Source organism: Meleagris gallopavo, chromosome 9 (assembly GCF_905368555.1).
Source record: "Meleagris gallopavo chromosome 9, MGAL_WU_HG_1.1, whole genome shotgun sequence".
Classification (NCBI taxonomy): Eukaryota; Metazoa; Chordata; class Aves; order Galliformes; family Phasianidae; genus Meleagris; species Meleagris gallopavo.
Genome location: NC_139412.1, coordinates 15,270,827 through 15,296,436, shown reverse-complemented (window position 1 = coordinate 15,296,436; position 25,610 = coordinate 15,270,827). Strand labels below are relative to the sequence as shown.

Here is a 25,610-nt window from a genome sequence, read left to right as displayed (position 1 = left end):
TAGAGGGAATTGGCATACTGAACATTTCCATCTCCAGAAGGTTAGTGTTACCACGCATTGACAGAGCCTTGGTACAGGGCACATGTAAACAGTCCAGAGAAAGGCCCTCGCCACCCTTCTGCCCCTGCCTGCTTACCAGTGGGATTGCCAAAGGGCATGCTGGAATTTTGCTTTATTTATGGACTAGTAGAAATATATATGTGAAAGCAGCAATCCATTTAACAACTTCCCTCACTCCAAAACACTAGCAGGAATTTGTCTGTCTGGACTGAGACGAGATTTGACCTCTAGCAGTGGAGTTTCATGAGATGAGCTACAAAGGATGCTCCTGCTCCCTGCCACGCGCTCTCCTGTGTTAGTGCCAGCACCTGACTGTTCCCTTAGTAAAGCAGTTCACCCTTCTGCAGGTTTGAGCCAGATGTGGTAGATCAGAGGCAGATGGGATAATGCAGCAGCTCAGGATGCCTTGTGCTAAGGATGGAGCTTTGATTGCTTTAGGCCAATTGTAATGTGTGAGCTTCAGCTGAAATGAGAAGACCTGTGCTTCAGCACTGGCATTCATAGCAGATCAGAAAGCTAATGAAGCTGAAAATTTGTCACTTATTTTCTGGTAGCTTCAGTTTTCAGCTGAATTTGTTCCCGATCTGGCTCATTTCATGATCAAATATATGTGAGTGGTGGCCCAGGGGAGATGGAAGGACCACGGGAACGTTCCTTCTGGCAGCAGCCTGTACTTCTATCAGCTTAAATAGGCTGTGGGATTGCTGTCCTAGAATAAGCTCCTTGTTTTCTGATATATTCCTATGTACACCTCATGATATGAAGTCATAGTCAGTATTTTTGTTTCTAACATAATCCTTTATGGCACCAACAGCTACGTCTGCACCATTCTCCAAGCAGAAATGAAAGTGCTATCGTCCTCCTTTCCACCATCTCCTATCCACACAGCTGCTTTGCAGCCTGCCTGGGAGCGTGCGATAAGAGAGTCAGGTATGAGAAGTGCTGGGAGCTGCTGGGGATAGTGCAGCCTGGATGGCACCTCTTGGCTTTGCATGGGCCAACGTGCAGGCGCAGAGTCTGCACAGACAAAAGACAGGTCCTAAGCGAAGCTTCTGGCTGCTGCCCAGATTAGCACTTTGCTCTCTAGAATGAGGCATGCTCCTTGTGAGGATGGATGCCTTCATGTAGCCCTTGCTATGCTTGCTATATAGCCTGTTCCTGCCAATGCCTCTTGCTATTATCCCTCAACTTAAAAAGCAAACCAGAACTACTAAAGAAGTGAATAGGACTCATTCACAGCTCTAAGCTTTGCTGATAAAATAAATAATCTTGACAGAAAGTGTCTGTAGGATTAGTCCATGAATAAACAGAACCGCAGAATCAATTAAAAGAAACAGCAAGACAAATCAAATAATGAAAATCATAACAAAGAATGTTGGATAAACAAATAGCACTTTCACAGACACCGTTTCTGTTGCAGTTTTCAAAATAGCTGCTTGGTAAAGAAAGCCTTTGTAATGTGATCATTTTCTTATAAATACCTTCCAACAACAAATCAAGAGGTTGTAACTGTTAGAGACACAAAATGTAGAAAAAAGAATGCCTGAAAGTTAGAATTTTGTAAACCCTAAGTGGAAATGACATTTTAAATGTCACAGCCAAAAAATGAGAGAAAAAATGACACACCAAAGGTCATATTCAAAGTAACATTCAAAAAACAAAGACAGCTGAATATAATGCTGTTAGTACATAGCCATTCTCAGAGGGAAAAGGGGATTTTCAAATTGATTAAATTAGAAAGATGACATTGGAGGAACAAGAAAATAAATATTCCTAGGAAACTACAAGTCATTTTAGCCAAAGAGGCATTTGATTAATAAATAAATAAATAAATAAATGAAAACGTGGCTACAAAAGGTATAAGCTGTATTTTCTGGGCTTCACTCGTGTTAGTGCTTTTACTTATACCAAGGTGATTCTACATACCCATAGCTTCTGCCAGACCAGAAACCTTCTGTCCATATATATCTGTCTTATTCCAGGCAAATGTGTAGACCAAATTGGCTGCAGCAGGAAACCATTTCTGAAGCAGGCGTCCCTCAACAGCAATGATCAGATGTACTTTTGTCATTCCAGAAGGGATGGCTGTGTGCGTCAGAATAACGCGCAGCAAAGTTTTATACCCCGGCGTTCGACTGCTGAGATAACTCAGCTTCACAAAACTCGAAGGAATTGGGATCTCCTCCTGGACCACCTTGGAGAAAAAAAAAAAAAAAAAAGACATAAAACATCCTTATATCTATGGCTAAGAAAAATGCACAATTTATTTATCTGCAATGACAACAGAAGGCTACTTTACAATTCACAATCATGATGTTATCACAATACTGATCTCTTCTGTGTTGATCTGAGCAATGCAGTGTAGAATCACAGAATCATGGAATGGCTTGGCTTGGAAAGCACCTCAAAGATCATCAAGTTCCAACCCCCTGCCACAGGCAGGGCCACCAACCTCCAGATCTGGCACTAGACCAGGTTGCCCAGGCCCCATCCAACCTGGTCTTGAACACCTCCAGGGATGGAGCATCCACGGTCTCTCCAACACTGAAAATTTACTGGACGGTGGTCCATCTATTTTGATAAAGAACCTCTTCCTATAATTCTCCATGTTTACCTACTGAGGAGCAAATGCTAGCTCCCTGGTAATAAGCACTACAGTTCATAATGCTCTGGATGAGTGTTATAGCTTTACCTAGGCTTTATTATTCGGGGTACTTGATGAGTATTCTACACTCAAACACAATCAAAAAAGTGCTTTTTTTTAATTACTATTTTATTTTAATATGCACACACTTCACACATTACATCATGATTTGAAGACACTATTCTGTTTTGGAGGCAATAATTCTAATGTGGGGAGAGCAAAGAAACTGGAAAACTTTTCCTGACAAACCAGCTTCTGTGCAGCAGTGCTTGCAGTAGGGCTAAACTCCAGCAAGAGGGGGCACGGCGTTAGAAGGCAGGGCATCAGAAATCTAACAAGCTAACTGGGGACACACAGCAGTGAAGATGAAACATTCGGGGCATCCATCATCTCGCTAACAGGTGAGTCAGTCCCCACGGTGTGCAACAGAGCTCACATCCCATAGCACCGCTGTCAGTGACGCCGTCTGAATCACTCGGATCAGAGCTGGCTCTGCCCATGTGGAGTGGTATTGCTTCCCAGCTGCTGTGAAGATAAGCCCTCAGCAATGAGAGGGACTGCAAAGACAGCTTGCGTGGGAAATGGAGAAGCTTGGCCTCGACCTTCTGAATGGTGCAGGCCTCAGAGCTACAAGGGATTCAGTTCTTGTTATCTATCTCCTAGAGAAAGGAGCTCTTGTAGGAATGGCTGCGATTATGAACAGGCAAGAGAGGGGAACAGCCTCCTGAAGGATGCCAGCACAGTCACTCAGAAGCCACTGAAAACCTTAATACTGAAAACCTTAAAAAGGTCAGTGATTTGAGTGAATTTCATTAACAAGAAGCCAGCCTCTCACAATTTTAAATTAGCTGAGTTCGGAAAAAATACAAACTGTTTTGTTTATATTCCTGTTTTCCTATCTTTCTTGTTTAACAATGAATTTCCTCACTTTCACAACATCCTTATTTATGTACTGCAACAGTATCAGTGCCACAGCACTGCTGCAGTACAGCTGGAGGCCTGCCAGCACTTGTCCTTTCAACATATGAAACGCGGTGTTGCCAGGGAAATCCTGCTCCCTTTGTTGATCCCGATTTGCAGTGTTCCCCTTCTTTCCTGCTGACATCCCAGCTGCCCCCTCTGTCATACATCTGACATCTTCTTATTTTTAATAGAAAAGCAGGAAGAAATATTCATGCATTAATACATGCTAATGTATCTCCTTCTCCCATTATTCTGGGTTATTTTTTGCTCTTTTCCCAGTACTGTACAAGTTGACACTCTAATGACCCTCCAATGCTGAAAAATAGACAGGGGCCAAGTTCCCTCTGAGTAGACTGCATCTTTATGGACCTCATTGTTTTGTTTTGTTTTAAAAACAACCAGGAAGACCTCGTGTGGAGTAATGTAACCCATTTTTTCTTACTGGTGCACATCGGTTATTAATTCATGTTCATTACTTCACTTAATATGTATTTTGACTATGGTCATCAGCTGGCTGAACCAAGATCTGTCTCTGATTTTACTGCCTGAACTCCACGCAAACAATATACACAAAACAGTGGGGTTTAGTTTAACATGACCTAAAACTGGAGTTGCTGTATCTTGTGGGGCATTTTACATACATCACCTTTATTAAGAGCAGTTAAAGGCAAGATTAATACAAAGTGGTTCTAAAAGAGACTCAAGAATAAAAGATATTTAAATATAAACAATCCAAAAGATCATATTAAAAGTGCTCTATGTTGAAAAGAATAATAGAAAAGAAAAGCAGGTAACATATCGCTGGAGAAGCCATTGTAAAGAAGACGTGAACAGATTAAAAATCCCTTGGAGTCTTTAAGGAACACTTAAGGAACGTAGAATGTCTCACACTGATGTATGGTGATGTTGTACTGTTCATCTGTAACCTAGGAATGGTTTTGTGCATTACTATAAATAAATAGGGATTTCAATAATAAATCATGATAAGGCTTCCCCTCTCCTCCTTCTATTTTGAAGGAAGGAATAAAGTATTTTAAAATATTAACAAAATGTGAAGAAAGAGAAAAGCATCTTGCATAACAGTCCTAAAGAGATCTATGCTAACCTCACTGCAATGAGTAACATCACCATGGTTCATTGCTCCCTACTCGGTACCAGTATTTTCACAGCAGAAGAAATTAAAGCAGAATATGTACAGCGAATACTTACCATACTCCACGTCTACAAATTGGTTTTTAAGTCTGAAACTGCAACTTTTGAATTCAATTTTAATGACTGATTTGAGTGAAATCCTTTTTTTTAATTTTTTTTTAAAACTTGTGTAAAGCTGAGGTCTATGTGCCCTCGTGTTAATGCACACTGATCAGAGAACTGTAAGCTTTCAGTAGAAATGTTTGATAAAATTGTAATATGATCCTTCACTGATATGAGTAATTGGGTGACTGAGTTTAACAGGCACGGACTTGCTTGGCTTTCAGTGTCAAAATTCATTGCTATTTGCAGAACAACCAAAGGGAAATGTTTCCATGTCACTATCACCAAATAATTGAGTAGGTTACATTAATGAAGGTGAGGAATGGTAATTTTTAACATTGTCTAGAACTTGTTCAGCAACCAAACACATTTTTAAAAATGTTAACTTAAAAGTATTTTCATTACCTGTAGCTCTGGAATAACAGTTCCTCTTTCTGGACAGGAGCCTCCAAATGCTGTCAGGGGTGAAGGGAGTACAATAGGATTTGGACTGATGAAACTACTGATGTCACAAGATGGTATATCTGACTCTGCTCTTTGCATTACAACTTTGTCTACAATGACAAATCTATTCCAAGGCAACCAAAGTGTCCTTTTTTCAGATATGAAAGGAGATCTGTCAAAAACCAGGGTGACGGAGATGCCTCCCACAGCCACAAGGTCAAAACTGGAAAAGACAAAACAAAATTCTTTGTTCTTATTTTATCATTACAATACCAGAACTTTCAGTGCATCACAAACAAAAAACTTTATATTACTCATTAAGGTCCTTAATTTACCATGTAAAATCATTCCAGTATATCTTCCTGATGTTACCACAGTATTCATGAAGGAACTTCACATCTCCACAGTTCCTTTCTGTATGCATCAATGGCAAGGTACAGTGTTTCACTGCTCTTCTGTCTCTCTCCCCTCTACTTATCAACTAGAATTGATAATAACAAGTCACCTGTAGCAAGAATCTGGACCTAGTTGATTTGGATTATAGAAAAAGAAATCCCTAGCTCAGGAAAGGGACACTTATAATCTGTGTGGGTATGGTCTGCAGAATAAGAAGCCTCACAGTCTGGTAGGTCTTTTCTTTCTTAACATATCCTTTTTCCATTTTCTAAAGGTTGCAGGAGAGCATACTGAATAAGAGATCCCTCTATGCAGGATATGATTTTGGGAAAATTGTGGATTATTTGAACCGAGCAATGAATCAGCTCTTGTAAATAAGGCAGGTGAACTTCTGGAAGTTACAGTGAAGCACCTTTGGAATATCTGGGCTTCAAAGCAGTGGGCATAGAAGGCAAGATACACAGTCTTAATTTTCTGAGTTACTGACATCCACAGTCAAGCAACAGAAGACAATATGTAAATAGATACTTCACTGTCTGTATTACTGAATGCATCTATTACTGAGACTTTTGATGGTAACAAACTGTGATAAGAAGTCAGGCTTAATTATGCATATCTCATCACATTTCTCAAATGACACCGATTACGTTCACAGCAAAATACAGGTAGCATATTTCCATGCAACAATTTTATCCAGACTAGTGTAAACAAGAAATGGTAATTACCAACAATAGTGTGATTTGAAAGTCAAGAAAGTAAAGTAAAATAAATATGTATGCTCCTTATGGTGATAAAGTGACAAACAAACAAAACAAAAAAGTGACAAATTATACTCTTCCCTTGCTGGAAGAGAGCTTCTGGCTTCTTGTCTTTCATAACACAGCCAAGAAAGATGAAGCCAATAGAAGCTTCACACATCTGAAGTTTAAGAGTACATCATGATCCTACTGCAGATGGGTGGCCATCCCTGCAGTGCAATGTAGAATATATCTGTCTTTGAGAACTAAGCTCAGTCCTATTAGGTCAGGGAAGGGAGGGAAGGCAGGACAGGATGCAGAGCAACAGCGTGACGGTTCTGTCTCTATGAAGATTCCATCCCCAGTTTTACTTGTACGGCTTAGATGATCAGCTGAAGGAGTTAACTTCATTGACACTTCAATAAACTACTTGCAAGATTTACACCAGAAAAAAAAGGGAAGACAGAGAATTCTCTGGAAAGCTTGACTACTGAACATTTTCAAATGTCAAGGATGTGCTGGTGCAGCACTATTGTCAGATTTTGACTGCACGTGTTTGAATGTCACTAATCTTGTTTCTGTTCAGTTTTTTTTTTTCTTTTTTCCTTTTTTCTTTCTTTTTCCCTTTCTTCTTTGCTTCTTTATACAGATAGCTCTAACAGGTATGCTACCAAAGCAGATGGCATCCTGAGTCCACACTTTGACCGTGAACTCTATGAGAATATTGCACATGAACAGGCAGAGGTAGATAGATCCAAACCAAAAAAAAAAAAAAAAAATCTGGACTGTACATAAAAATCTCACCTTCCATCTTGTCGACTGATGGTATATCCATACTCATTGTGGTGTAGAAAGCTGACATTCACACCAACCAAAGGTGTTCCATCTATTGCTACCACCTGGCCACGAATGACACATGCACGTCTGCAAGAAAAAGCATAGAGGCAACAATGTCAGACTCATCAGGACAGTGAGAAGGCTACTGACCTCAGAAACTGAGCTATGCTTCTGCACCAAGCAGGGAGAATTGCTGTAATGTCATCATGCCTTGATTTTGAATGAAAATCCAAACAAGCCCAAAAGATTGATTTGAAAAAAACATTATAATGAAGAGGTCACACAGGTTGCCCTATGAATCGTTAGTGTATCAAGAATACATTTCCCTTTCTGTCTACATTTCAGTACACCATTTGTTCTGCCATTGAATATCAATGCAAATGTTTCACTGATAGCATGATTTAGTTTGCTGCAGCTCCGGTGGTGATGATTTGTGAAAGGGGAGAATGAAACCTCTTTCTCTGCTGCTAAGAACAGGGCGTTGCTGCCTGTTAGAAAAAAAAAAAAAAAGCTGAACTAATGCAGTAAGGCAGCAGTGAGACATGTGATCACAGTTCAACTTCAGAAAGTTACATTGGTAAATCTAAAGAGCACCTAAACAGGTTATACTCTCTGAAATTCCCTTTAGTACACGTTGTACTTGTAGCCACTTTCCAGCATAAAAATCTTCCTATTCCACTAAAGAGGTTGGAATATGGCAGCACGACAGAATGCACCAAAATCAACAGGTAGGAAAGTGAAATCATAAGTGGGTCCAAATACAGGCTGACAAAATCATACAAAATGAAAGCTGAAAGGAAATACAAGACTTAATCTTGTCTGTTCCTTTGCCTCAGGTAAGATTAACTATGCCTACATTACTCCAGACAGATGCTTGTCTATATCCTCACCAGATAACTCACTCCAATCCTTCTGTATGAGTGCTTTACTCATGACAATTTTTTCCTACTGTCCAAGCTAAATTTGTACTGTTGTCTTTTAAGACTGTTACCTTCACCTTAGAATGCTCTCTTAGCTTTGGCCTTTTATATATTTGAAGACTGAAAAATAAAGGAGAAAAACACCATCAAGGATGAAGAATAACATATGAAATATTCTCATTGTGCAAATTAAGACCTGGTGAGATTTTCTTACACATCTATATTCCTGAATGCTGAAATACCTTTCAGCATTTTGCCCCATGCCTTCGGGTATTCTACATTAGCACAGCTCTGCTGGAAGCAAGGATCCAGGCTTCCTGGAAATATGGTTTCACATAATGAACTGAACAGTGTAGGCAGAAGTATTTTGATAACGGTAAGACACGTAGGGTCAAAAACATTATGATGTCTATAAAGACAACTGATATTATTTCTTATAACCAATAAGCATAAATTTATACAATGTAACGTTTCCCTTTCAAGTTGAAAGTTTGCAGCAGACCTCAATAGGCACACACCAACTTTGTGGTGTGAATATGTAACCTAAAGGAAAAACATGGGGCCTTAAGTGGAAATTATTTAAGAGTCTGTATATAAACTTAAGAAATATCCCTTGAGAGACTAATTGATCAGGATCCAGTGAAATCATATATGTGAATTAGAGACCATAAATTTCTGAAAATCTGCACTTGTTTCCTAAGATCCAAAGCCACTCGACAGAACAATAATTTACTGCTGTGATATCATCAAATTGAGTTGACTGTGACCTGAGAAAATGCAACTGGCAAAAAACAACCTCTTTTTCTGTATGCTATTCACCATAGCTGTTAATAAGAATTCCATGCTCCCAGGACATAAAAAGGTACTAATTACAAGCAAAGTAGATGAGAGTTCTCAGAGGAATGGGGAATGCTGCACTAGTGTCAGTACGCACCTTTCTGCTCCCTACATTAACTAAGCTGGTTGTGGCTCGAGCTGTGGGCAAAGTCTGCTGCTCCACTGAAGGCAATCAAACTCTTGTGTGTTTCAACTCTCAAGACTCACTGAAGAAGAAAAGGCAGGCTCAATTACTCTCTGATGTATTAGAATAGTAACTACTGGCTCCAATTGTTTTCTCGCATTTTTGACATCGACAGACTTATCTCTCACTTTCCAATCCTGTTATTAGTGCAGTCCATGTTTAAAAAGCATGTGGGTCTAAAAGAGACTTCTAGGAGTCATCATTATTCAGTACGTTGTTCTAGTACTCCTGTTTGTTCATTCAATGATTCTCATTCCACAGATCTATCTTCTGGCTCCACTATTTCCTCATATTTTATCAAGCATACAGATTTCTGTGATAACAACTCATCAAAGTCTTCATTATTTCATACACAGCTCTTTTCCTCTATTCATTCACTTCTCATTATTCATAAATAATATTAAGAGACTTATCTTTCAACTTCCTGCTCCTTTTTTTATTCATCATATTTTACAAGCCACACACATTTACACTATGTGATAAAGACTCCTAAAACTCATTATTCTACGTTTATCTGTACTGAACTGTCTTTCCACTCTTTTAGATTTCATATGTTCTAAACCTTCCTTTGTGTCGCCACATTTGTTCTCATTATTTACTGTCTTTTTACTACCCACTCAAGTTGAAGAGTCTTCACTCTTTGGCCTCTTTTTGAATTACCAGCACCTACTAAATCTTCAGCTAGGCGTTTGATCAGAATTACTTATAATTTTTGCATTTACTGCAGGCATTAAAACCTTTTTCAGTTACTTTACGAATCTGCAGGGCTCTGGGAAGTAACAAAACACCCCCACACTGCAGCCACTGGCCCTACTTCCCCAGTGCCCTGACTACACTCTGAAGGGAGCGCACTCTCTTGCAGAAGATCTCGCTTAATTCCTTTCCTTAACAGAGCTTTTAGGGCTCTTTCCCCTCAGTGATGTCACATCTGACTCCACTACTATTTAACTATTTCCTTGCCTCAGTATTCACTCTCTTTGTTGGACCTCGCTAGTGCTCACTGCTATTCTTAATTTTAATGAAGAAACCTCTAAACATCATTATGCCTCCACAGCGTGCTGCATTTTCCTCTTGGATTTTCAGTCTCTAGGGCTTATTCAACACATTTGTTACTGACCTGCTTTTATTTCTCATGTGGTAATGGGTAACAACTCATACCACCCATCCTACAGCCATTTAACTTGCAAAGATTGCACGATCTTGGAGTAAGGTTGCTCAAATATTCAAACTTTATAGTGAGTACAAAAATGACTTTTCCAATTAAGAGCATTTCGGGAGGGAACAGGTCCCTGATAAGCTGTTCTAAAGCTGCAGCTCCAGAGGGAGCAGTTGAGAGAAAGCAGAGATTCCTATGGGTTGTAGGTGGCCTAAAAAAGTAGAATTTCTCTGTAAACGCTTCATGGGTCATTCGGTGCGTAAGTGAGGAGCTCAGCTCTGTGACTCTGATCTCTGCCATGCAGTTTGTTTGGCATCTCTAATTTAAAATGTAAACAGTTTAAAATTCCAGATGCATTCTTTCACTGCTTGTAAAGCACTTCATTATTCTACCACCATTCTGTCTTGCTCTGCTACTTCTTATTTGTTATTTTTCTGCTTTTGTTTAGTGCGTTGAGTTTCCAATATTCTCTGAGCACCTCAGGCTGAGACATTAAGCTTAGATGTGGAACTCCGTCAAGCAACGTGTGAATTCGCAAGTGTCACATTACCAGAAGATGTCATTTACTGTATTACATTTCTGATTAAAACCTTCAATCAGAGAAATTAAGCTGAAGGCGAGTAAGGTACATTCATTTCTTCCTGCTGACAGTGTTGCTGTAAGCAGCCTTTGAAGGGTAATTAATTCAGTACCATGCACTGGACCCCTTTTGTAGGCAATTTGCAGTGAGTCAAATAGCTTGCCAGCAGCATGCATTAAAAACTCTCAGCAAAGAAACAAGCCAAAAATCTTCCTGAGAAAGGAAGTTGATAAAACATTTTAATCCTCTACACCATGCTACATGTAGTGGCTCAAAATCATTCCTGATGTAAGCTAGCACATTTCCATTTATTCAGAATTTGTCTCATCTGCCTTTAAGCAGATGTCACTGTTCAGGTTAGCAGCATGTCAAAAACCCTGTGCAAATGACACAGGAAGAAAATATATTTTTTGAAAACAATGAGTTCCTTAATACTAATTTTGGTCTATGCATTGAACAAACACTATGTTCTAGAAGCCTAGTTTTTTAAAAATTAAATCTAATATAAAGTCTATGATGTAAAAGGATAAATGTCCCAACAGTTCTCAGAACTACGCATTTTAGTATGTCAGATGATGAAAATGCCAGGAATATGGCAGAGACCAAACACTTTCAGGTTTAAGGACAGAGATAATCTTCGCTGTTTTCTGATAGTTTCCCAAAGCAATTCAACATGAAATCGGCATTATCTACAGTGAGATTCATGTAAACATCACCCATATTGGAGTTCCACTGACGTACAATACAGTAATATACTTCACAATGTCATTTTCATCAGAAGACTGAGAACATCAGTTTTCAGATAGAAGAAGAAACAGATATTTCTTCTTTAATCCTCCTAATGATCTTGGAGACTTGCAAAAAGGGGGAAAAAAAAAAAAAAAAAAAAGCCAGATAGGGCTTTGCAAAATTCTATATCTGAGCACCAGTGTGAATGGATGGCAATACTCTGAAATAAATAAATCCTTACAGCACTTCTCATTTAACCACTCATGCTACAAATACGGCACTGCAAACAGCCAAGAGTTAATATCATCTGCACAGGCAGAACCTCTTCATCAGTAGCTAAAAGGATATTAGAAAACTCAAGTATCCTTTGGTCTTCCCCAGATAGGCAGAATCACAGATTTTTGATGTATTTACAGTAGTAATAATAATCTACCTATGTTTTTTTTTTTTTTTTTCCAACAACCTTAACTCCCAGGAGACAAATAGACAAAGATGACAACCAGACTGACTATGTCAGGGGAAGATTCTGAACAGATACAGCGCTGCTAAGCTACTGCTTCCTTCTGAGATTTTGCTTATCCACGATCCTTAAGGAAAATTCCCTCAGCTTTTAATAATGTTTGACTTATGGATGAGCAATTTTTCAACAGCCTGGAACACTTGAGGATCAAGTGACGTGTAGACCGATGAACTCCTTAGGGTGCCTTGTACATGGCAGATCACTGCTGACAAAACCCCAGAGACGTGGCGGATGGCAAATCTCGAGGCACTGCCCTAACTCTAAATGCAGAAGCAGCCCCATCAGAATCCCAAAGATCTCCGATCTTTTTACCATGTGAGGAAATGATATCTGAGGTGTGTACAGTGCCCAACTACAAGTCACATTCCTTTGTACTATAAAGCCTGAAGTAGGAAACCATGGCAAGGATCGGCTGCTCCTCAGACACAGACCTTCAATGCTCTTCATTCTCCTAAAGCACACCAGACATGAGGGTAAAGAAATGAAATACTCAGGAAAAGCTTTTAAATCCAAGTTAAATCACATCAATGATAGCTTTAAAAAGATCAGTTCCTTATATCTACAAAAGCATGGTGGTGGGATTACGTGCAATCTGGCTGCTAACATTTGCAATGCCACAGAACACCATTCAGGCGACTTGAGTGCTAACCTTCTCTGTGAAAACACCTCATGGTGAGACATTTCCATGAGGAAAATCTTTCACTGGTGACTTGTGTTTTAAACTGCAGTCTGCTGCATGGCGTGTACAGCCAGCCAAGGATCTTGTAGGAGGTGCGATGGCACTGTTCCACCAGTGCTGTACTCAGAAAGACCTATCTTTGTCAGGTGGGTGCTCTTCACACAGTTCATTTTCATGCCCTACTGTTCTACATATTTATAACATCCTGTTTTGTTATTAATACTGATTAAATGTCTAGGTATTACAGATCAATAAAGACTCTGTTTACATATTTACTTTAGTAATAATTAATAAAGTACAAAGACAAAGTGCATTGAATTTGTGTGCAGCTATGGAATGAAGCTGAGGTTGTAACCTAAGTGCTATTTACTGTGCCCTGAAAATAAAAAAAATAAATCTCATGCCCTTATTACTGGAACATGGTTTATCTAATGTATATGCCTAGTTGACAGGGTAATAGTTAAGTGATATGGATGATTTATAGATCTCTTTGTCAGCATGTAAGTTATAGCTTCCCAGGTGAACTACAGCATAAAAACTTATATGTCCCTATATTTCAAATGCTCAAGAAAATGTGTGTTACTGGGTTTCTGAGCATGTAAGTGCCCCTCTTCTATTGCACTTCCTATTAAAGGGCAAGCCAATCTCCAAAAAACTCAACAATCACACACTACTGTTTACATGACAGCATAAGAATAATCTGCAACACAAGATAGTTAACTTCACACTCTTTATGCATACGTAATTAAAAAAGCAAGTTTGTTAATTAGGTAGCTAGATTATACATAAATAACTCACATTGAATTTATTACTCTGAATACTAAACAAATTCTATCGAGTAGCATATATGAATTCAACACATCTGTTTCCTGCCATTACGTGCATTTGCAGCACAAAGAGTTGAACTTCCCCTCACTTATTTTTCAAGTATTGATGGTTCACCTTCCACAGCAGTTCAGTCTTTTTAATAAGAGTAGTAGAGTTACTGTGATGCTTTTATAAGTTAGATGTAGCAATGAGAATATAACAAGGAAGACTCACAGCTGTTGGGGCTTCAAAGTTTGCTATCTTTTAAAATACTTTTTGATTATCAGTGAAGACTTCTCCATGATCTACATATCACTTTCTCCTAGTTAAGTAATTTCCTTGCTGTTCTCAATATTCAGAGGCATTACATCTAGAATAAAACTCACCTGCTCTCAAATGAGATATCTCCTGGGATCACGTGAGTGCTTTCCTTCCCAATAAGAAATCTGATTCGATCATAAAAGAGCCTTGGAGGATGCTGAGAGAAAGGCGGTTGGCTGTGTTGGATAAGGTCAAGGGGATCAGGCGAACCCTGGCAGAGAGGACTCACATAGCAGTTGTTTTGCTGACAGCAGTCGGGGTCTACGCAGTCTGTCAAGCCATCTGAAACAGAGAGAATAGAAAGTTCAGAGAACTGAGTGATTCTGAGGACAAAGCACAGCATTTACTACTGGAAAGCACAGGAGCTATTTAATCAATTGGAAGGCATGCTGATTATGATACATTCTAATTCAATAAAGCATTTATCTACATGCTTAATTCTGGGTAGGTGTTTCTCTCTAATTATTAACACTGTATCACCTCATAAAATCCCCACATAACAATGACAAAATAAAAGTTACAAACCCAGAATCTAGGGTAGAGTGGGACTGCAGAACAAACAGAAGAAAATCACTACACAATGCCACATGGGGCAGCTGATCTCTCTGATCACTGTCCCCTACTGTATGTTCACACCTGTGAAGGATATACATTCACTAAGCAGGCTGCAATAACAAGAAAGTCTGAAATGTTATATAAGTCCCATGAGCATCCTTACTATAGTAGTAAAAAAGATCCTTGTAGCAGTTTTCTATCTTCCATTTTAAGCCCTACGATAGCTTTGTATGTGCTTCAGGATGTTTGTTTTCATCTGTTGGTTGCAATACTAAGATGATCCCAAAAGGGCAGAATCATGACTACAGTCCTTTGGCAGTTGGCGATAAACAAATTCACACATCCATACAGGCTTTATCCCAGTGACCTGAGTGGTACAGTCTTCTCCATGGACGTATGCCCAAGGAAAGCAAATTTGGTGAGTGAAAACAAATCTGTTTCTCCTCTTTTCACTCCTCATGCATGGAAAACTGAAGCAATAATTGATATTTCAAAAATCTACATTTCTTCATGGAGAAACTTGCAGCTATATTCGAGGGTGACAGTAATTTACTTAAATGTCCAAATCTTATGATTAAAAGCAAAGTGAAGCACTGAAGTAAATCTAAATTAAACACCTAAATAAAACTTAAAATTGGGCCATCAGCATTTAATTGCTTCCATCAGCAGCCCAGACGTCCAAATTGCCTAAATTACATACTTCACCAGAAACTGTCAGATTTAATAAGGTATGGTAAAATGTCCAACTATCCTCTTAAACATCCATTTCATGACTTATCAGTTGCTAACTTCCTTGGATTGACAAACACACTAATGCATATAAAGGAACAGTAAGGCTTCATATCCTTTAACCTTCAAAAAAGACATCTCTTCTTTGTATTTTTAACAAGGTCAGTCTGTCTAAGTGCGGAGTCATCATATCACTGCATGGATTTCCCTTGTGTTAAAACTGGAATTCTACAGCATCAACATACTGTCAGATATTTTCACTTCAAACTTTGACTTTTCCTGCTCTGTTTGTGCCGACACTTTTGTGCCTATAAAACCCTACCTCCTCAGGGCAAACTGCATTATCAAAGAAGCTGCTGTCGTTTTGTCATTGACTTTAATGGGTGCAAGACCAGCTCTCAGACAACTCTGCTCTTTTCTCAATAGAGCTCACTGCACTATGTGAGTATTCAGTAAATAACAGCATAAAATATTCACTTTGAAAAGAAAGCGAAAGCTCTTCAACTGAACAAACAAGTATAATGAAATGGGCTTTCCTGGAATCTGAAAATCTTTGCCTGACCTTGAGCAAGGTAATTGTTTGGCTAAGCAAAAAATATTAACAATTCTCTCCTACTGCAGCTGGGAAATCAGATAGTGAAGGCTAGTTCTTGTGATGATGAGACAAGGGCAACTGTAGATAGCTAACAACAATAATCCGAGCCCCCCAGGTCTAGCAAAGCTGGCATAGCTACAGGTCAGCTCTTCCATATTCCCCCCGTCCTGGAACACAACAGGCAACTGCTAGTAGCGGGAGAGGAGCTTCACAGGGCCATATTGAGTTTATTGACTTTGAGAGTAGCAGTCACTTTATATACAAGAAAACCTAAAAAGCTATTTAGATTTGCTAGGAAATCTGTCAGCTGAAATAATAAGAGATCTCCACTCTAAACAAAGCCACACATGGAATAGAAGGAGAAGTGAACAATATGAGCCAAAGGACAGAGGCTCAACATGCTCTCATGAAGGAAGGAAAAAAAGTATTTCTGGGGTTGAAAAGCAAACTTGGAATTGCAAGGAAAAAAACCCCCTACTCTTACTGCTTCCTCTTTCTTTGTCCAAAGTGAGTCACTCTATACTCTAAATATGTGAATTGAACAGAAAAAAGCACCAAGTTTACTACTACGCCCTCCAAGACTGCAAATATTGAAGAATTCTACTAGACTTGAAAAGGCAATGTAGAAAGTAAAATCCCTTGCTTTTACTCTGTACTTCTGAAGAACCCTGTGTGGGCTCTATGTGGCAGGCTGTGGCCACTCAGGTCAGGTCTCTACTGGTGGAGCAGTTCCAGCAGTGACAGCTCTTCTTCAAGAAGCCCAGGTACTCCCTGCAAGGCATGAGCTGCTGTGTACCTGGGAAATGTGAAAAACATTGGTCTGGCAGAAACGAGTAACAATCATTAAAAAGACATGCTTATTCCAGAATAAGTATCTGTGGGGAAGCTATTTTGGAGTAATTTATTCTGCTGTAGTTCCTCTGACTAATTTTTTCCTTGTCAATAAGCCATTCAGTGTGGGAACTGAGCTGACCTGATTCTCTTACGTAAGAAGCAAAAGTGAAAATTCTCAGAACTATTAGAATCTGAAGATTTGCTTAGAAAATAAACAGCTAAAAAGACAACAATTAAATTCTTTACAATTGCTTTCTCTAATAGAATCCTCATTCTTTACTGCATTGCTCAACAGCTTACGTCTGGCAACATGCACTTGGCATTCATGCTGTATACTTAAAGAATGCAGGGAAAGGGAAAACCACTTTCATCTTCCAAGCAGAATCAGTTTTCACCTGTTCTTTGCAAACTGACCATCTTATCAGCCCATTCAGATTCTGCTAATGTGTTATTTTGGCTTGAATTACTTGTATTTGGCTTCATTTCCTACTCCAGTGTTTCAGGGCTATGAAAGGGGTGGGTTTCCCAGTAGGAAGGGTGTGAAGTCCCAGAAGCCTATCAGAATAATCCAGGGTGGCATTTGTCCTAACAGCACAACAAATGGATACAGAGTTTGTATTGAAGAATTTTTAACTATAATACTTTTAAATAATGCAACTTTTAGCTTTTTTTTTTTTTTTTTCCCCCGAACACTCAAACAGAATTCAGGAAATTAAATCTTCTTCCATAAAAGTGAAATCAATTTCTTACACTTTGCTGAAGTAAAATAATAAAACATCTACTTTGGGGCCAATTTGGAACCCTTCTCCAAAATAAATTGTTTCTTCCACTTAAGGCTCATTAGACTTCTGCTGTAATAAAAAAAATTACATGTATATCCCACAAATATAAACGCAGAAATCAAACATTTTATTTTGAATAAATCCACATGAAACGTTCTATGATTTCTGAGCAGAACTGTTTGAATAAAAAATTATTGAGGACATTTTGCTCCAGTCTTCTCATGCACATAGCTTGCCTTATTTGGATCTAGTGGCACAAAGAAATGAAGACTGATTTTCCTCAGCTTAAGCCTCCACTTACATGCATTTCATAAATCAGATATTTCTGTCTCCTGCAAAGGTTTTCTTTAGCTATCTTCTTGCCGATTCTACCATAACTCAGCATCATACCTGATAAAAGGAATTAGTAAATGCATGTGTAGATACTGTTCTCAACAAGTCAACCCTAGTTAAAAAGATTTTTAATCCATGAGAATAACCCGGAAAAAAATATCTCATTTATAAACTCATTCATTTGGAAATAGCACACACACATGATTTTCAGTACTTAACCAATGGTCACAGTTGTTAGTGGTTTTTTTTGTGTGTATGATAAATTTTCAGATCAGGAACAAACTATTAAAAAACTTAGCGTGTTAAGAAAACAGCAGGGTTTCTATTAGATCTCAGGAGACAACAGTCAGGAGTATGAACAAACCTCTGCAAACAGCAAAAACTGTAATTTATACAGCAGGAGACTCTGTATACTGGAGTTTTTATTGTCAATTACAAACAGTGCATCACAGCATAGGTGTAGCTAGGATGTATTACAGGGGTGTAAATGACTCTAGTTTGCTATTAGCATTTTCAAATTTATCTTACGTAAAAGGCATTCAGGGACCTTCACAGTGCAGTACAGATTATATAACAAAGTGATTCAGATTTTGGTAGGACAAATTTCAAATTCGAGAGGTGGCAAGAACTACATGTTCACAATTCACATGTTCCACAACTATTTTGCTTTGTATGCAAAAGGTAATTATAGACCTTTTTTAAAATAAATAAATAAATAAATAAACTAGACAGTCAAAATACTTCTAACATTATTGCTAAAACAGAATCCACAAAGACCAACTTGAGGATAAAAAGTGCTTCATGGCACTCTTAAATAATTTAAGCAACTTCAAAGAGAAGGCAGAGCATGCCAAAACAAGCTGTTCTGTTCTCAGCCTCACCACTCCTCTCTGCGCTGCTGTAGCAGTGCTAGGATGAGGTTTGCTCATTTCCTTGCTGGGAGAAAGGATCCTTTCAGGAAGTGTTCAATAAGGAATAACATTAATATTTATTGTGTCAGAAGTTTGTGTCAATGGAATCACACAATGTTGTTCAATAAAAAAGAAAACAACGCATTTTCTTGCTTACACAGGTATTTTGTATTTAATACGATGGAAAAAAAATACATAACTGTGATGAAATTAATTCTTTCTCACCTCTTTCTCTACTACAGCCACTGAGGGTTCTATGTGTGCTGGCTACAGCACACTCTGTAATGTATGGATTATGCAGCAATCTCTCTTCTACATGGAGGAGCACCCTCAGCACCTGCCTAACTTGGGAATGAAGCTATGGACCCTCCTCTTTACTGCTTACTTCCCAGCAATATAATGACTTCCTTATCAGGTTTGAGAGAATGCTTCACAATAATTGTATTTTATATAGTTTGTATTTGAGCACATTATCTATTTCAAGAAAATACAGCAATGGTTGGAAGATGAAAAGGTACGTTGTCAGCTGAGGCAACACTTTACTTGTTAACATAAAATCTAATAGCAAGACCACGGAACAAGTGAGATATTCCAGGCATGGTATTCACATCTCCATGCCACCTACTTTTAAACTCTCGGCTTTTTGAATCTTTCCATCTTGAATTACTTCCAATTTGTGTAGCAACAACATGATGCTGAAAATGTATTGGTGTTCACAATTGGTTTCCAGGTGGCAGAATACCATGAAGACATTGGAGAGGCACTGGGAAGGTCACCAAGAAAGAAGCAAAGAACAAAGCAGTTCCCACTGCAGCAGTGGTCCCTTCCCCAGCTCACTAGTGCAAAGTGCAGTAACTTTCACCACAGCTTCTTTTCTATTAAACCACTCAGAGGTTTTATTGGCTGGATATGGAAATGCCAAATTCAATTGGATTCTACCTCCCACATTACTAGGTTACTGCAGATTTTAATAATCTGTCCCCATTATCAAATGCTGGCAAGCAAAATGCAAATAGTAAGAAAAATTACAATTCTTCTGCTTTAAAGTTCAAAGAGCACAGTTCTCATCCCTTTGAGCTTTTTCATACATGGAGAAGGCACTGCTAATGTTGTCAGGTTTGAAGTTTTATGTTTACTGCAAAAACCAGAATGCTGCACGTTAGCAGCCTATATGCTTACACTTCACTTGCATATACATGTTCACAGGGATACTCCCAAACACATGGACCAAGAGACATATGTGCTTACTCACATGAAAATCAAGGCCATCCCCAAGCAGTGTACTGTATTTAATATAAACAGTACCAATGCCCTTTGCTTTCTCTGCTGCAGAGTGACCCAGTGGTGCCTGCGTAAGTGTTCTCACTCTCCATACAGATCCTGATGAGGGCAAGGCAGGGATTGAGCTCTGAGAACAAACCTCCAGAACATTTTCACAGAAAGCAAAATGAGCTGCAAGTTCACCCCTTCAGTAAACAGATTTTGTTTCCTGAACTTCTAATTCACAACAATGTAAAAAACTCAATGCTGAAACTCCCAGATCTTGAGGGATTTGAGCTTTTCAGTAATTAAACTCAAGTAGTCAATTGTCCAACACTTTTGTTGTTTGTGAGGAAAAATCCACAGGAGTCTTCAACTTACATTTGCTTGCTTTCTTTTACAGATTTCAAATAAGCTTTAAACAATGCCTGTGCCAACTTGTTTCACCACAGGTTCAGTTAAGCCCAATTAGGGTTGCCAGGAATCTGGGTGAACTGAATCAAAGAGGAACTTTGGAAGAGACCAGGCAGCAGCAACGTTAATGAGACTTATTTGTAATGCATTAATCCAAACGTCTCCCCAAATTTCAGCTGTAATACATAGAATGCAGCAAAGAGTGAGGCTGTTAACTGAGAACGCTGCTGTTGTGTAAGGACATTTGGAAACTCAACATTATGTCTCAAGAAAGGCTGTTCAGTGTTCTATTCAATGGGCGGGAGTAGTGTTTGGCCTTCCACGGGGCAGGAGAGTGCAAATATATCATATTTTCAGAAAAAAGCATCCCTGGGGAGCCCTCGCTGCTCAGCAACAGCAAAAACCATTCCCATCAGTATTATTTATATTGTGTAATAATAGCATATTACTTATATACGGACTCAATATCCCTGTGACAGATAGGTTATTAAAATGCCAATGGATGGGTCAGGAATACATCAATATTTTAGCAGCGATGGCTATCTACCAAAGGCTATGCTGAGTCATATGTTTTCTTGTGCTTGGAAGAGCCTGGAGAAAGCTACAATAACTGTCTGAAGTGACTGAAGGGGTATTTGGAAGGGAATTCAAAGCTTGCAGTAAACAGTATTTTCCTTAAAAACAAAAACAGTCAAGATTGATTCAGGAAAGAAAAAAATATGATGAAAAGTGATCCAAACAACTTTAAAACAGAGATCAGTATCAAAGAAATTCAAGGGAATGACAGGCTGTATCTTTGAGGTTATGACGATGACCCTCATGTGCAGTAGCAAGGCAAGCATGGGTAAGAAGAGCAGAAGAGTAGCTGGCAAGCTGGGGTAGGATGGTGCCCAACTCTTCACACATCCCACGGCTCAAGCTCTGCAGCCACGGGACACTGATGCTCACCTTTGGAGCTACCAAAGCTTCCATAGAGAGTAGAAGACAATGGCAGGACAAGAGAAAATGACCTGCTGAAAGGAGTGGAATGCTCATCTTATAAATTGAAAATGAAATCATGTCAGTCATGATAACGAAAGAGTGAGAATAAGAAATGGGGAACATGTAATGCTGAGGAAAGCTGCGGTGGGGAAAAGGCACACCCCACTGCAAAGGACATCTTGACGTCTTGCTGTTATTTAATGGACATCACTGTGCTAACAGACTGCAGATGTACTCCACAAGAGCAAGTGCAAACCATGTCGTTGCACATCTGTTATAATGCTAAGACCTTTCCAGTGGTATTTATAGTGATATTTGAACAGGTAAACATGCCCTTAACTCTGCAAGGAGAGAAAAGCTAACAGAGAGTGATGAGAAGGAACAGTACAGCTCTGATACAGTCAGGGTGTGAGTACTGAGCATACTAACAGGGCTCTAAAAGAAACGTCTCCCTGAAGATGGTTCTGCACGTGTTTTAACTGTACCATCAGGGACAACTGCCCTGGTGTGGAACTCAGTGTTTCAGTCTATGCTGAGCTGGGATGCACATGAGCACACTTGTGGCTTGCCTTTACACTAATATAGCAGGTCTTACAAAAACAGTTCAAGGCTCCCTCCTCTCTAAAGCTCCTGTGCCATTACTACAGATCACATATATAATATATATAATATATAATGCTAACACTTCTTCGTGCCAAACAAATGAGACTATTTAATCTCTGAAGTTGGAATCACTTAGAACACTTCCATTTTTATAATAAAATGATACATTTTTTTCTACCACGTATTTTGATATAGTAACAATGTCAGGTTTTCAGTCTCAGAAAGCACTATATAATAAACCTACACCAAATCATCATGCTGAGCAACTGCAAATTAGAAGTTGCTGAAACTACTGAACTTAGAGTTTGCTTGAAGTAGCATTTGTCCAATGCTACCACAGCTTTGCTCTTTGGTTGTGACTTCTTTCTAAAGACCTTGAAGCACAAAACACCTCATAAGAGCTGATACAGAAATGCTTGATTTAAACATGCCTGCAATAAATAAGACCTTTTCTAGGTAAGAATACCATGATTTGCACTATGCATGGCACTAAATTAGGTCTGGAGCATGATCTTTCAAGCTACGTGTTGCTGCCTGAATGTGATCCTATCACAACTAACTGCTTACGAAGTGACTACCTGCCAGCTGAGTTTTGGTAACTTAACTAAGTGCACACTCTTAGCTCACCACAACTGCAGACAAAAACTTAATAGGCTCCATCTTTATAAGCGTAAACCTGTTATGTAGCCTGATGGATGGGAACTCATTATGCCACCATAATGATCTCACAGTCTAAGGCATAACCTCATGGCAAGAGGAACTTAACAGATAACGTCACAACTCCTTCCCAATTTTGTTTTTATGGTTGCAGAAGTATACAAATTCTGAAACACTAGGAATCAGCTTCTGATTTCATGTAAAATTAAAACTAGTATGGCTCTAACGACTGTAGGGATATTTTTCTAATTTATGTTTCTCCAAATCAGGTCCTACGAACTTCACATATAAAGAGAAGTGGTTTTAATATGTAGATATAATTTCCTTTTCTTATATAACATTGATTGTGAAGAGAACTTAATTACATTTAGCCCATCTGTACTAGTCAAATTAATTAAATATTTCTCTCTGTACTTATCTCTAATTGTAACGTCAACAGAGCTGTCCTAGTACATGTTATGTTACCATTAAAAAAGAAAAAGAAAATTACTTTTAAAACCTGCAGTGAAATGAAGTTAAGTGTCTGCCTTAAACTGACAAATTCAAGGAGATTTAGAGTTAAGACTGCCAACTCTTTCAATAACTCACCTTTACTGCTGAATATAAAGCATAGAAAATCACAATACAGCGCAGTTTATACGGAGCCAGTTCAGAGTGTATCAGAAAATGCTTTACATACATTACAGGGAAAACAGGACTTTTGTGGGCAGATTTAAGAATGTACATGAGTGAGTCAGAGGCTCGGACAGCAGGGGAGGGCACCGGACAGATGGGAAAGCAGGCGGGGGGCAGCGATCCCAGCTGTGGGACCTTGTGTAAGAGAGATACACACTGGCATAGAGGAGCAGAGAGAGTGGGCAGAGACGTGGTTGTCAGTGCTCTTGGAAATAAGGTAAAAAAGGAAGGATGAGAGAGGTATAATGCGAATTTGAATGGGATTCAGAAATGAGGAAGCCTTCGCCAAAGGACAGCATGGTCTGAGAGACCACAGGATACAAAATCAGAAGGTCTCAAAATATATCTGTAAATGAGGAATCATCACTGAGTCACAGTGTTTCTATTGAGGTCCCACAGTGACCTCAGTTCTTGGCTCTCAATCAAGTTTAATTTATCAATGACCTGGAAGAAAATAGATAATTATTGTACTAAGTTCTGATACAATGCTGAGGCTTGAGATCTCTCCCAAGACACTGAGATACTCTGTAAGTGCGACACAATAAAATAGAATACATCCCAGTATAAAGTCTTAGGGAGAACACAACCATATTTGGGGCAGATGTATTCACAGTCTGACCAAGAAACCTACTCAGCTCCAAGTATGGGGTGAGCCAATGGGGACAAATAAAGGCAGAGGAAGCAACAGTCCTCCTTGACTGTCTAGTAAATCAAGTGATCCTAAAAAGGTAGGAACAGTACTTTGAGAACAACCTGTGAGGAATAATGCTGCTTTTCTGGAAAGTTTGAAATAAAGACTGGATGTTTTTGTTGGGAAAAAAACCAACGCTGCTTCCTGAGAGGGAGTGTTCTGTAGGCAGAGATCCTCATCACCAGTCAAATGAGTCAACTTTTTTTCCTACAATACTTGGCCTCGTATTGCAAAGAACTTATCAGAAGCAGTTTCACTGCTTCCAAGAGCAACAAAGAGTTTTTCATTTGGGTATCCATTCACTGATGAAAGAAAGGGAGAAAAGTGAAAGAAGAGGTGAAAGAAATGACTCAATAAAAGATATATATTTTTTAATATATTTTCAAAAATACGCAATTGCTAGGTGTGGCACATACATAAATTCTGCCTTGGAGAACATCTAACAGAAAGGTCTATTCTGTCACTGCATTGATAAAGTCTGTAGAGCAACTGTCTCGAGTAAACAAACAAAACATTGATATTTTGTGATAAAAAGGAAAACATACAGCAAAACTATAGATTGAAATGGGAATCGGGGATGTGACAAATAAACAGCCATGAATTATGTATCATACCTCCATCATTGTCCAGGTTATCCCCACACACCATTTCCATGACAACGTTACATCCTGAGCCGCTCCAGCCCACTTGACAAACACAGTGCCACCCGTTCTGGTCAAGAGTACACCTGCCATTTCCATAACAGAGACCTGGGCAGCCATCTATTGAAGAAAAAAAGAAAAAGTGAAAAAAGAAACAATCATTGAGGAGTTTTTTTCTCTTCCTGTAAAGTTGCAATTATTCAACAACATTCTTCAATCATTGCTGCCTAAAAACGAGAGCAATACAGCTCCTTTGCATGACATTCATACTCGTGGCTGAATATGGAAAAATACGTCTTTATCCTTACTTATACTTGCCCAGGAATCATTTCTCATTGAGGAATGAGGATTTTTTTAGTGTGTAACTTTTTGTGCACAGGAAAAAAGTGAATAAATGTGTAAGAAGTTATTTAACAGCCAGCTGTGTCAATGTCTTTCTCTACACACAGAAAAAAATGTTGCAAATCAGGAAATGTATATACATACTCAATGTTTATATCAAAAGTATACATGGGAAATATTTTTAAATGACAAACTGGCATTTTTGGACATAATCCTATATGCTGCAGGGAAACAAGGTGATCTATTTATTCTGATCATAAAGACTGAGCTGAATGTGAAAAAGCCTGTCTGGTTTATTCTACAACGCAATGACTTTCTACAGAAGGAAAATGAGACAGCATTTCCTTTCAATGGCTATTCCTACCTCCTTTCAATGAGCTGATTCAAATGTGACAAACAGTTGCCCTTTAGTGGTGCTGGTTCTAGATCAAAACTGGAGCAGTGATTGCAGTATCCCCTGGATTATATGCTTGTAAACTCTGAATCAATAGCAATTTGGACATTCTCATCTAGACCTCTTGCCTATAAAAGTAACTGAG

General features: G+C 38.9%; 1 protein-coding gene across 2 annotated transcripts in view; it reads right to left on the bottom strand.

Annotated features, from left to right (window-relative positions):
- Positions 1-25,610, bottom strand: part of TENM1 (teneurin transmembrane protein 1) — a 232,556-nt gene that overhangs the window by 64,388 nt on the left and 142,558 nt on the right. For both annotated transcript variants that reach the window (XM_031554696.2, XM_085230595.1), the window contains 5 exons: positions 24,703-24,849; positions 14,134-14,350; positions 7,303-7,422; positions 5,327-5,588; positions 1,987-2,254 (listed from right to left, as the gene is read on the bottom strand). In XM_031554696.2, the coding sequence (XP_031410556.2) occupies positions 1,987-2,254; positions 5,327-5,588; positions 7,303-7,422; positions 14,134-14,350; positions 24,703-24,849 (1,014 nt within the window). The remainder of the gene's footprint in view (positions 1-1,986; positions 2,255-5,326; positions 5,589-7,302; positions 7,423-14,133; positions 14,351-24,702; positions 24,850-25,610) is intronic.